Raw genomic sequence first — 14,528 nt, 5'->3', positions numbered from 1 at the left:
AGGTAGATACACTGAGATACGGAACTTATGGTGGTGGGGGGGGGGGGGAATGGAAGGCGTTAGCGAAGGATGGTTTGGCAGGTAGCTAGGTATAATCTCTCCTCCCGAAATTGACCTCTCTTTTTGGACACTCCTTTGACCTCTATTGAGGAGCAGTAAGTAGCGGGCTTTTTTATTTTTCTTGACGCCCTTGAACTGTCTCCTTAGCTGTAAAAAAAAAAAGAAAAAAAAGAAAATGCACTCTCCCCCAGAAGTGCCATTTTCCCACGACAAGTTTCCTGCTACTTGATTGCTTGAATAGACGACGTCCGAATACATTATTTTATTTCAGATAATTGCCAGGAAATATGAACCAGCACATATCTATTAACTCATATTTCTCACTTCATTTATATGCTATGTCAATTAAAAATGATAAAGATTATTAAGTAGTGAGCTAGCTAATAAGTCTCGATTTGTTGACATCAGTCGCCGAAGTCAGCAACACAAGCAGGCACTCAGAAACAGTAGGTAGGCCGATGTTTTGTTTTGTTTTTTACAACAAAGGAGACAGCTCAAGGGCACAAAAAAGTAAACAACAATAAAAAAATAGCCCGCCACTCGCTGCTCCCAAAAAGAATCCAAAGAGGTGCTTTTTTATAGGTCGTCTATCTTGCATAACCCAACCCCTTTTTTCCTTCCCCTCCATTGAGCTCACAAAACAGCACACCACAGATACAGCCTTCCAACACAGCATTTCTCCCTTCATTCCTACCTATTAATTTATTGGAAGACTGACTGACTGACTGACTGATTGACTAACTGACTGACTGACTTGATTGATTTATTGGAAGACTGACTGACTGACTGGCTGATTGATTGACTGACTGACTGATTGATTTATTGGAAGACTGACTGACTGACTGACTGATTGATTTATTGGAAGACTGACTGACTGACTGACTGAGTGACTGATTGATTTATTGGAAGACTGACTGACTGACTGACTGATTGATTTATTGGAAGACTGACTGACTGACTGACTGATTGACTGACTGACTGACTGATTTATTTATTGGAAGACTGACTGACTGACTGGCTGATTGATTGACTGACTGACTGATTGATTTATTGGAAGACTGACTGACTGACTGGCTGATTGATTGACTGACTGACTGATTGATTTATTGGAAGACTGACTGACTGACTGACTGACTGATTGATTTATTGGAAGACTGACTGACTGACTGACTGATTGACTAACTGACTGACTGACTGATTGATTTATTGGAAGACTGACTGACTGACTGACTGATTGACTAACTGACTGACTGACTGTTTGATTTATTGGAAGACTGACTGACTGACTGACTGATTGACTGACTGACTGACTGACTGACCGACTGTTTGGTTTATTGGAAGACTGACTGACTGACTGACTGACTGATTTATTGGAAGACTGACTGACTGACTGACTGACTGATTTATTGGAAGACTGACTGACTGACTGACTGACTGATTTATTGGAAGACTGACTGACTGACTGACTGACTGATTTATTGGAAGACTGACTGACTGACTGACTGATTGACTAACTGACTGACTGACTGTTTGATTTATTGGAAGACTGACTGACTGACTGACTGATTGATTTATTGGAAGACTGACTGACTGACTGACTGATTGATTTATTGGAAGACTGACTGACTGACTGACTGATTGACTAACTGACTGACTGACTGTTTGATTTATTGGAAGACTGACTGACTGACTGACTGACTGACTGTTTGGTTTATTGGAAGACTGACTGACTGACTGACTGACTGATTTATTGGAAGACTGACTGACTGACTGACTGATTTATTGGAAGACTGACTGACTGACTGACTGACTGATTTATTGGAAGACTGACTGACTGACTGACTGACTGATTTATTGGAAGACTGACTGACTGACTGACTGATTTATTGGAAGACTGACTGATTGACTGACTGACTGACTGACTGACTAGATTGATTTATTGGAAGACTGACTGACTGACTGACTGACTGATTTATTGGAAGACTGACTGACTGACTGACTGACTGATTTATTGGAAGACTGACTGACTGACTGATTTATTGGAAGACTGACTGACTGACTGACTGACTGATTTATTGGAAGACTGACTGACTGACTGACTGACTGATTTATTGGAAGACTGACTGACTGACTGACTAGATTGATTTATTGGAAGACTGACTGACTGACTGACTGACTGATTTATTGGAAGACTGACTGACTGACTGACTGACTGATTTATTGGAAGACTGACTGACTGACTGACTGATTTATTGGAAGACTGACTGACTGACTGATTTATTGGAAGACTGACTGACTGACTGACTGATTTATTGGAAGACTGACTGACTGACTGACTGACTGACTGATTTATTGGAAGACTGACTGACTGACTGACTGATTTATTGGAAGACTGACTGACTGACTGACTGACTGACTGATTTATTGGAAGACTGACTGACTGACTGACTGACTGATTTATTGGAAGACTGACTGACTGACTGACTGACTGATTTATTGGAAGACTGACTGACTGACTGACTGACTGATTTATTGGAAGACTGACTGACTGACTGACTGACTTAGTGGAAGACTGACTGACTGACTGACTGACTGATTTATTGGAAGACTGACTGACTGACTGACTGACTGACTGATTTATTGGAAGACTGACTGACTGACTGACTGACTGATTTATTGGAAGACTGACTGACTGACTGACTGACTGACTGATTTATTGGAAGACTGACTGACTGACTGACTGATTTATTGGAAGACTGACTGACTGATTTATTAGAAGACTGACTGACTGACTGACTGACTGATTTATTGGAAGACTGACTGACTGACTGACTTGATTTATTGGAAGACTGACTGACTGACTGACTGATTGATTTATTGGAAGACTGACTGACTGACTGACTGACTGATTTATTGGAAGACTGACTGACTGACTGACTGATTTATTGGAAGACTGACTGACTGACTGACTGACTGATTTATTGGAAGACTGACTGACTGACTGACTGATTTATTGGAAGACTGACTGACTGACTGACTGACTGATTTATTGGAAGACTGACTGACTGACTGACTGACTGACTTGATTTATTGGAAGACTGACTGACTGACTGACTGACTGACTGATTTATTGGAAGACTGACTGACTGACTGATTTATTGGAAGACTGACTGACTGACTGACTGACTGACTGATTTATTGGAAGACTGACTGACTGACTGACTGACTGACTTGATTTATTGGAAGACTGACTGACTGACTGACTGACTGATTTATTGGAAGACTGACTGACTGACTGACTTGATTTATTGGAAGACTGACTGACTGACTGACTGACTGACTTGATTTATTGGAAGACTGACTGACTGACTGACTGACTGACTTGATTTATTGGAAGACTGACTGACTGACTGACTGACTTGATTTATTGGAAGACTGACTGACTGACTGACTGACTGACTTGATTTATTGGAAGACTGACTGACTGACTGACTGACTGACTTGATTTATTGGAAGACTGACTGACTGACTGACTGATTTATTGGAAGACTGACTGACTGACTGACTGATTTATTGGAAGACTGACTGACTGACTGACTGATTTATTGGAAGACTGACTGACTGACTGACTGATTTATTGGAAGACTGACTGACTGACTGACTGATTTATTGGAAGACTGACTGACTGACTGACTGATTTATTGGAAGACTGACTGACTGACTGACTGATTTATTGGAAGACTGACTGACTGACTGACTGATTTATTGGAAGACTGACTGACTGACTGACTGATTTATTGGAAGACTGACTGACTGATTTATTGGAAGACTGACTGACTGACTTAATTTATTGGAAGACTGACTGACTGACTGACTGACTGACTGATTTATTGGAAGACTGACTGACTGACTGACTGATTTATTGGAAGACTGACTGACTGACTGATTTATTGGAAGACTGACTGACTGACTTAATTTATTGGAAGACTGACTGACTGACTGACTGACTGATTTATTGGAAGACTGACTGACTGACTGACTGACTGACTGATTTATTGGAAGACTGACTGACTGACTGACTGACTGATTTATTGTAAGACTGACTGACTGACTGACTGACTGATTTATTGGAAGACTGACTGACTGACTGATTTATTGGAAGACTGACTGACTGACTGATTTATTGGAAGACTGACTGACTGACTGACTGACTGACTTGATTTATTGGAAGACTGACTGACTGACTGAGTGACTGATTTATTGGAAGACTGACTGACTGACTGACTGACTGACTGATTTATTGGAAGACTGACTGACTGACTGACTGACTGATTTATTGGAAGACTGACTGACTGACTGACTGACTGATTTATTGGAAGACTGACTGACTGACTGACTGACTGATTGATTTATTGGAAGACTGACTGACTGACTGACTGACTGATTTATTGGAAGACTGACTGACTGACTGACTGACTGATTTATTGGAAGACTGACTGACTGACTGACTGACTGATTGATTTATTGGAAGACTGACTGACTGACTGACTGACTGACTGATTTATTGGAAGACTGACTGACTGACTGACTGACTGACTTGATTTATTTATTGGAAGACTGACTGACTGACTACGAAAGCCTTGTGAAATGTGTGTGCTTGGGAGACGAAATGTTTAAGAATATGACTCTTTGTATATTTCCCACACACTCCCCCTTCTTCCTCCCCTTCGCACCCCCGCCCACTCACCTCCTTGCAAGTGCCGCGTCGCCTGCACATGCTTATGACCATCCAGAGGGGGATCATGGCCATGGAGGACGCCGTGACGCACCAGCCCACCGCCTCGGCCCACCGCGGGTACTGGTAGATGGTGGGCCCGTTGTACTCCAGGTGGTCCGACATCTGGATCTGGAGCCCGATCAAGATCTAGAGGAGGAGGAGGAGAAGGTGTTAAAGGGATCAGGGAGGAAGGAGAAACGGGGATATAATGTAGCTATCGATAAGGGAAGGGAAATGTGTGACTATAGGAATGTATAAGAGAAATGTATAGAAAATCGAAATAACCAAAAAATGTGAAGATATAGGGAATAGGGGAAGGGAAATGTATAGAGGATCGAAATAACCAAAAATGTCAAACTATGGAGAGTAAGGAATGGAAAAACGTTTGGGTATAAGGAACAAAGGAAGGGAGATGTATAGAGGATCAAAACCACCAAAATGTGAACCTCTCGGGAATAATGGAAAATGTATAGAGGATTGAGACCTAACCAAGAATGTGAAGCTATAAGGAGCAAGGGATGGGAAAACGTTTGGGTATATGGAACAAAGGAAGGGAGATGTATAGAGGATCAAAACCACCAAAATATGAACCTCTCGGGAATAAGGGAAGGAAAATGTACGTATAGAGGACTGAGACCTAACCAAGAATGTGAAGCTATAAGGAGCAAGGGATGGGAAAACGTTTGGGTATAGGGAACAAAGGAAGGGAGATGTATAGAGGATCAAAACCACCAAAATGTGAACCTCTCGGGAATAAGGGAAGGGAAATGTATAGAGGATTGAGACCTAACCAAGAATGTGAAGCTATAAGGAACAAGGGATGGGAAAACGTTTGGGTATATGGAACAAAGGAAGGGAGATGTATAGAGGATTAAAACCGCCAAAATGTGAACCTCTCGGGAATAAGGGAAGGGAAATGTATAGAGGATTGAGACCTAACCAAGAATGTGAAACTATAAGGAACAAGGGATGGGAAAACGTTTGGGTATAGGGAACAAAGGAAGGGAGATGTATAGAGGATCAAAACCACCAAAATGTGAACCTCTCGGGAATAAGAGAAGGCAACGTGACTTACTGTGATGAGGATGAAGAGCGGGGACACGAACTTCCAGCACACCCGCCAGTACAGCCGCGGCCGAAAGCCAAGCATGTGCTGAATGTCCGCGCAGAACCGACGCAGGCCTGGCGGAGGGACGCCCACGAAGAACGATTAGTATGTAAGGGGGTGCGAGTGTGTGAGGGAGGAAGGGGCGAGTGTGTATGGTTGAACCTGTGTATGTGAGGGATTGAGTGAGTGGCTGATTGATTAACTGATGTGCTGAGTGACTATTTGACTGACTGATTTGATTGACTCGCTGACTGAATGTTTGTGTGACTTACTGACTGAGTGATGGAATGTATGAATGACTAAATGTTCGACTGATTGACTGACTGACTGACTGGTGGGTTTATTGGAAGACTGACTGACTGACTGACTGACTGATTTATTAGAAGACTGACCGACTGATTGACTGACTGACTAACTGACTGACAGACTGATTGGCTGACTAACTGACTGATTGACTAACTGACTGACTGACTGACTAATTGATTTTATTTATTATACATTTATCTTCTACTATGAGATTCAAGAACATGTAAAAACGGAAAGATAAACTGAGTGACTGAATGACCAACTGAATAATTGAGAAAGAAGAGGAGAAGGAGGAGGAGGAGGAACACAGAAAGGAAAAGAGGGGTAAGAGGAGAAAGGGGAGAGAGAAAACCAGATGGAGATAGAAGGAGAATCAGAAGAGTACACAGACGTAGAGAGAATATAAAAAGATAAGAAAACGAGGAAAATTACGAGAACACAGACAGAGGAAAAGAAGATGAAGAACATATAAAGGAAAAGAGGGGTAAGAGGAGAAAGGGGAGAGAGAAAACGAGAAGGAGATGGAAGGAGAAGGAGAAGAGTACACAGAAGTAGAGATAATAGACAAAGATAAGAAAACAAGGAAAATTACGAGAACACAGATAGAAGAAAAGAAGACGAAGTGGATTGAAAGAAAGGAAACTAGAGGAAAAAGACAGAAGGAGAAGAAGAAGGAGAGCGCAAAAAACGAAGAGATAAGAAAGAAAGGAGAGTAAGAACAGCACACGAACGTAGAGATAAAGAGAAAAGGAGAATAAGAAAAAACAAACAGAAGGAGATATGAGAGAATAAAGGAGAATAGATAACCCAGACGGAGATAAGAGAGAAAATAACAGGAAGAATACACAGAGGGAGAAATAAAAGAAAGAGAAGAATAAGAAGGAGGAAGAGAAGAGAGGAAAATTAAAAAACAGTGGAGGAGAAAAACAGGAAGAGAGGACACATGATAAGAGAAAGACACAGGGAAAGGACACATGATAAGAGAAAGACACAGGGAAAGGACACATGATAAGAGAAAGACACAGGGAAAGGACACATGATAAGAGAAAGACACAGGGAAAGGACACATGATAAGAGAAAGACACAGGGAAAGACACATGATAGGAGAAAGACACAGGAAAAGGACACATGATAAGAGAAAGACACAGGGAAAGGACACATGATAAGAGAAAGACACAGGGAAAGGACACATGATAAGAGAAAGACACAGGGAAAGGACACATGATAAGAGAAAGACACAGGGAAAAACACATGATAGAAGAGAAAACACGGAAAGGACACATAAAAGAGAAGAAAGACACAAGAAAGGACACATAACAAAATTGGAAAAAAACATGATAAAAGAGAAAGAACAGAGAAAGAAGAACACATGATAAAAGAGATCATAGAAGAGGAAGGACACGGGGAAAAGAGACAGAGAGAGATTAGGCCACCCACCGTAGAACCAGGACACAGCCACAGCTTCAAACAGGGCGGAACACAGCAGAGAGATGCCCGCTGAGTATGTGTCCAGCCAGTGGAACACATAGATGCCGCCCTGAAACATACACATACACATACAAGAGGAAATCAAATACACACCTACATAATAAAACCACACAGCCATACAACACATAGATGAACTGACTACCATTTATTACAACCACACATACATTTTTTTTTTTTTATGTCTTCGCCTGAGGCACCGGTAGGCTTTCTTCAGGGGCCTGGTGGTCGGCCCATGCCCGTTATGGCGCAGGCAATTTTTATAGTGGCGCCATTTATGCTTGGCTCATGCTGCCCCCCGGAACTCATTCTTGATTCACTTGGACGGTTTCCTCTAGAGTCCGGGTTGATGGGTGGTCTTCTGGACAGCATGTGGGTAGTCTTAGGCCACTCGGCGGCGACTGAAAAATCCCAGGTGGTAGCGTGGGGATTCGAACCGACGTCGTCCATGGTGCGGTGAATGTGGGGCCCGCACGCTAACCACTCAGCCACCGCCTACCCTACATACATACATACATACAAACATACGCAGTTTCAAATAAAGGATACACACTGTCATATAGAAATTCATACATACATACATAGACAATCTTGAATATATGAATACATCATCAATACATCATCACAACCTCCAGTCATCACCATTCGTCACCACATCATCACTGTCATTAATCTTCACCACCACCACCACCACCACCACCACCTCCACCCTCACCACTACCAACACCACCAGTCACCCCCCACCCCACCCCGCCACCACCAGCACCACCACCACCTGGCAGAAGTTGGTGATGGACACGAGGAAGGGGGATCCCACCACCCGCGTCGTGAACACCAGTCATTACCATCACCACCAGTCAACAGTCATCACCACCACACCATCAGTCATCACCACCACGTCATCAGTCATCACCACCATCATCACCACCACCACCACTCACCTGGCAGAAGTTGGTGAAGGACACGAGGAAGGACTAGCCCACCATCACTATTAGTCATCACCAGTCATTAATTATCAGTCATCACCACCAGTCATCGCCATCACCACCACAGCCACCACCAGTCATCACCCACCTGGCAGAAGTTGGTGATGGACACGAGGAAGGACTAGCCCACCACCACTATTAGTCATCACCAGTCATTAATTATCAGTCATCACCACCAGTCATCGCCATCACCACCACAGCCACCACCAGTCATCACCCACCTGGCAGAAGTTGGTGATGGACACGAGGAAGGAGGAGCCCACCACCAGCGCCGTGAACACCTCCCGCCGGATGACCCGCCTCCCGAAGGTCCGCTGCAGCTCGTCCATCAAGCCCGTGATGACGCACTCCAGCCCGCCCATCTGTGCAGGGCAGCAGTAGGTCACGGAAGGTCATCACGCAGATCATGTTACACTATTATAGGTCGGCCATCAAGTCACATTGCAAGCAGGTCAAGGTATGTCATTGCAGGCAGGTCATCGTGTTTCAGTTTACAAGCAGGTCATTAGGTCACATTACATGCAGGTCACAATAACTGCAGCTTAGGTGGACAGAAAGAGGTCAGCAGGATACTGGTCATCGTGTTACAGTATACAAGCAGGTCAGTAGGTCACAGTGCAAGAAGGTCACAAAACAAACAGGTTAGACGGACAAAAAGAGGTCAGCAGATCACAAGTCATCGTGAACAGTATACAAGCAGGTCACTGGGTCAATACAAGCAGGTTAGATGGGCAGAAAGAGGTCAGCAGGTCACAGGTCATCGTGTTACAGTATACAAGCAGGTCAGTAGGTCACATTACAAGCAAGTCGCAGTATAAATAGATTAGATGGACAGAAAAAGGTTAGTAGGTCAAAGGTCATTGTACGCAGGTCATCATGTTACAGTATACAAGGTCATTGAGTCACAGTACAAGCACGTTAGATGGACGAAAAGAGGTCAGTGGGTCATAGAAAAGCAGGTCATCAGGTCACACTTATCAGCAGGTCACACGGAAAGGTCAGCAGGTCACACTATTACGCCAGCAAGTCATTAAGTCAAGCTATCAGGTTATTACAGGTTATAGGAAGTGTTAGTCCCGTCATCAGGTCAAAAGTTCAGGTTAGAGGGATAAGCGAATCACCAAGCTACACTACCAGGTCAGAGAAACAGGTCAGTAGGTTACACTAATACGCCAGAAAGGAAGAGCTAGTCCCATCAGCAGGTCAAAGGCAGGTTAGAGGGGGAAGGTCTGAAGGGCAGGTCACCAGGTCACACTGTAACGCCAGAAAGTCATCAGGTCAAACTATCAGGTCATTGCAGGTCATAGGAAGAGGTAGTCCAATCAGCAGGTCAGAGAGGGGCAGTTCAGAGAGGCAGGTCAGAGGTCGGGTCAGGAGTAGGTCACATTATTGCACCAGTGAATCATCAAGCCACACTACAAAGTCAGAGAAACAGGTCAGTAGGTCATGCTAATACGCCACCAAGGAAGAGCTAGTCACGTCAGGTCAGTCACACAGGTCATTGACATATACAAAACACATAAAAGAGGTGGTTGAATGTATATGTGTTTGTGAAGATGTAGTGTAGTGTGAATGACATTGGAATGGGAGTGTATGTAGTAAACAATATGTTTGAGTTAACAATAGGAGGTCGAGGACAGACAGTAGAAGATAAACGAATAACAAGAGAAGTTAACATTGATGATGCAACACGGACAACAGGGAGGCGAGACAGCGACAATGAAAATACATAGACGGCACAGGAGACACAAGACGAGGGGAGACGAAAACATTGCACACGGCTTTCAGCGGTGACTGCTACATACTCACGCCGGAATCGAGGCCCAGCGCGATGAGCATGAGGAAGAAGAGGCAGGACCAGACCTGTGACCCGGGGAGCGTGGCCACTGCCTCGGGGTACACCTGGAACACCAACCCGGGGCCTGAGGGAGACGGGGGAGGGGTGAGGGGCGAGGGGGTGAAGAGGGAGACGGAGGTGAGGGGAAGGGAAGGAAGGAGAGATAGTTTGATATGAGGGGAGAGAATGGGAAGGGAGGAGGAGGAGAAGGAGAAAGGAAAGGAGAGAATGACAGAGAAAAAGAAAGTTAGGAGAGGAGGAGGAAGAGGAGAGGGGAGAGAGAATCATGAAACAGAGGAAAGAGAAGAGAGAGAGAGTTGGATGTGAGGGGAAAGAAATGTAGGGGAGGTAGAGGAAGAGGGAGAAGAGAAGAATGCAAGGAGGGAGAGATATTTTGACTGAAGGAAGAGAAAGGGAAGAGCGAAGGAGAGAAGTAGGGAAGAAGGCTCAACCCAACCCAACCCAACCCACACTCAACCCAACCCATACTCAACCTAAGCCAAGCCAAGCCAACCCATACGCAGCCCAACCGAAACCAACCCAACCCATACTCAACCCAACCGAAACCAACCCAACCCGAACCTAAACCATCCCTTACTCAATCCAACTCATATTCAACCCAACCCAACCCAACCCAACCCATACTCAACCCAACCCATACTCAACCCAACCCAAATCAACCCAACCCAACCCATACTCAACCCAACCCAAACCAACCCAATCCATACTCAACCCAACCCAAACCAACCCAACCCATACTCAACCCAACCCAACCCATACTCAACCCAACCCAAACCAACCCAACCCATACTCAACCCAACCCAAACCAACCCAATCCATACTCAACCCAACCCAAACCAACCCAACCCATACTCAACCCAACCCATACTCAACCCAACCCAACCCATACTCAACCCAACCCAAACCAACCCAACCCATACTCAACCCAACCCAAACCAACCCAACCCATACTCAACCCAACCCAAACCAACCCAACCCATACTCAACCCAACCCATATTCAACCCAACCCAAACCCAACCCAACCCAAACCCAACCCAATCCATATTCAACCCAACCCATACTCAACCCAACCCAAACCCAACCCATACTCAACCCAACCCAACCCATATTCAACCCAACCCAAACCAACCCAATCCATATTCAACCCAATCCATACTCAACCCAACCCAAACCAACCCAACCCATACTCAACCCAACCCAAACCAACCCAACCCAGACCCAACCCAACCCATATTCAACCCAACCCATATTCAACCCAACCCATATTCAACCCAACCCACACCAAGCCAACCCAAGCCAACCACTCACCGTCAATCGCCACCTCGCTGATCTCCGTCTTCTGCTTGAACGCCATGTAGCCGAGGTAGGTGAAGATGACCAGGCCGGAGTAGAAGCTGGTGAAGGCGTTGACCACGCTGGTGATGAGGCAGTCCCGGTAGCAATTGTTGTTGAAGGTGTTGTAGGAGGCGTAGGCCAGGTGCACGCCAAACCCTGCCCCCACGCTGAAGAACACCTGCACGGCCGCCTCGTACCACACCTGGGGAACGGTTGATTAAGGGGGGTGAGAGGGAGATAGATAGAAAGACAGGTTGATAGATACATATAGATAAATAGGTAAGTAGGTAGATATGTTGGTAGACAGATAGGTAGATGGATAGAGAGATTAAAGAGTAAGAAAAATAATGTAATATGGTAACTTGGTAAGAAAGGGAAGGAAGGAAAGAGATGAAGGAGAGAGCACGAGAGAGACAGAAACACACACACACACGCACACAGTCATACAGAAAGGAGGGTAGGCCAAGTCGAACACACACACACACACACACACACACACACACAAATACCAATACTGATACTAAGGTTAGGTGTCCTGGAGCCTGTTATATTTTCGCGTAATGCCGTATTTGCGGTAATAAGGATAAGTGTATTGTTTTCATGTTTAGCATTAGTGGTGAAGTAATGTAACGTATGCAAAGTGTAGTTGGAGGAGCGATGGTGTGGGGTGGGAGTGGAGATGTTTACGGCCAAAATGTCGAGGCAGCAGTAAGAGAGGGAGGTGAGTGAAGACGCTGGCTCGACTCGGGGCGCCGCGAGGTCCCTCTGGCTAGGTTGCTGCTGGGTTGAGTCACTTTGGATCAGGGGTGTCCAAACTTTTTTCACAAAGGGCCACATGCGGAAAATATGCGAAGGGTCGGGCCATTCAGTAAAGGCGAGGTGATAAGGTAAAGTTAGGAAAGTCAAATCAAATGTAGGTAAATAATCGTTGATAATTGAAATTGCTTAAAAAATACATACAAGATCACAGCTTTCCATTAATGAATTTTCATTTTTATCCAGGGTCTAGTTTCAAGTTTCACTTTTACGTTTTTTAAATTTACTGCGGGCCAATTAAAAATGGACAGTGGATGGCAATTGGCCCGCGGCCGTAGTTTGGACACCACTGCTTTAGATCTTGGGTTGAGGGGCAGAGGAGAGCTTGGAGTGGCGAGCTATGTCCTCTCAAGACAGTGTGGTTAAGAATCCCTCTGGGTGGGTTGCTGCTGGTTTGAGGCAAGGTCATTTTTTAGATCTTCGGTTGAGAAGCAGAGGAGAGCTTGGAGTGGCGCGTTAACGAGCTATATCATTGCAGGTCAGTGTGGTTAAGAAGGGACAACCGCAAGAGATCAATAGACCCCACAAAGCTGGGATTTTTCAGCCGCCGCCGAGTGGCTTAAAACTACCCACATGCTGTCCAGAAGACCACCTATCAACCCGGACTCTAGATTCTAGGATTAAAGATGAGCTCCGGGAGGGCAGCATGAGCCAGTGCAAGATGGCGCCATTATAAACACTCGCCTGCGCCAGAACGGGCTGGGCCGACAATCAGGCCCCACCGGGAAGAAGCCTACCGGCGCAATAGGCCGTGACGTAAAAAAAAAAAAAAAAAAAAAAAAAAAAAACGAAACGCTACACCAAATAAATCTACGAGTACGACGAAACCGGGAGGAGTAGCCCGACTGTACCCGCATTGCGTAAGTGTTTTATTATATTACCATGCTCCTTGTACTGGTAATCTAAGTGTCTATCCTTAATCGCAAGACTGTAGATTATTGATTATAACAAGTTTGTTTACTGACGAGTTGAAGGCGTTTGCTCTGCGATGTGTGAGGGTAAGGTTTAGTGTGACTCGAACTGTAACGTTCACATCATCTTGCAGGTTTGACCACAACCCAATAAATGTGACGTGTGTCACACGCAGTGGTGTCAGTCGCCTTGGCGCTACACAAACAAGCGCTCGTCATCGCGCCTACACGCCACCCCCCCACCCCCCCACACACACACACACATACACACACAGACTTCTCTCCCCAGGCATAGATCTTCCCCCTCCACATACACAGACCTTACCCCTCCACATAGACCTTCCTCCTACACAGGCCTTTCCCCCCTCCTCCCCCCCCGCGCGGCACCTTGGGGTCTGAGAGCGCCGAGATGGAGGGCTTGATGTAGTAGAGCAGGCCGTCGGCAGCCCCGGGCAGCAGCGCCCCGCGAATCAGCAGCAACGTCAGGATCACGTAGGGCATCGTGGCGGTCACCCACACCACCTTGCCTGCAACGCAACACACACCTGTCACACACCTGCAGCACAACACACACCTGTCACGCACCTGCAGCACAACACACACCTGTCACACACCTGCAGCACAACACACACCTGTCACACACCTGCAGCACAACACACACCTGTCCCATACACCTGCCACACACCTGTCCCATACATCTGCCACATGCTACACACCTGTCCCATACATCTACCACATGCCACAACATACCTATCATACAACACATTTCTGCAACACAACACCTCTGTAACACACCACACACCTGTTACACACACCTGCCACATGCCACACACCTGTCATACACCACACATCTATAACACATCACACACACCTGCCACACGCCTG

The 14,528-nt window shown here is 45.5% G+C and overlaps 1 protein-coding gene across 2 annotated transcripts in view; it reads right to left on the bottom strand.

The window, feature by feature from the left end:
* The window catches only part of LOC126999270 (sodium-dependent dopamine transporter-like), a 59,014-nt gene that overhangs the window by 2,550 nt on the left and 41,936 nt on the right, over nt 1-14,528 (bottom strand). For both annotated transcript variants that reach the window (XM_050861667.1, XM_050861668.1), the window contains exons 6-12: nt 14,031-14,170; nt 11,890-12,118; nt 10,532-10,644; nt 8,944-9,084; nt 7,689-7,788; nt 5,913-6,019; nt 4,808-4,984 (exon numbers count right to left, since the gene is read on the bottom strand). In XM_050861667.1, coding sequence (XP_050717624.1) covers nt 4,808-4,984; nt 5,913-6,019; nt 7,689-7,788; nt 8,944-9,084; nt 10,532-10,644; nt 11,890-12,118; nt 14,031-14,170 — 1,007 coding nt within the window. The remainder of the gene's footprint in view (nt 1-4,807; nt 4,985-5,912; nt 6,020-7,688; nt 7,789-8,943; nt 9,085-10,531; nt 10,645-11,889; nt 12,119-14,030; nt 14,171-14,528) is intronic.

The sequence above is a fragment of the Eriocheir sinensis genome, chromosome 16 (assembly GCF_024679095.1).
Source record: "Eriocheir sinensis breed Jianghai 21 chromosome 16, ASM2467909v1, whole genome shotgun sequence".
Lineage (NCBI taxonomy): Eukaryota > Metazoa > Arthropoda > Malacostraca > Decapoda > Varunidae > Eriocheir > Eriocheir sinensis.
This window is presented reverse-complemented; position numbering and strand designations above follow the sequence as displayed.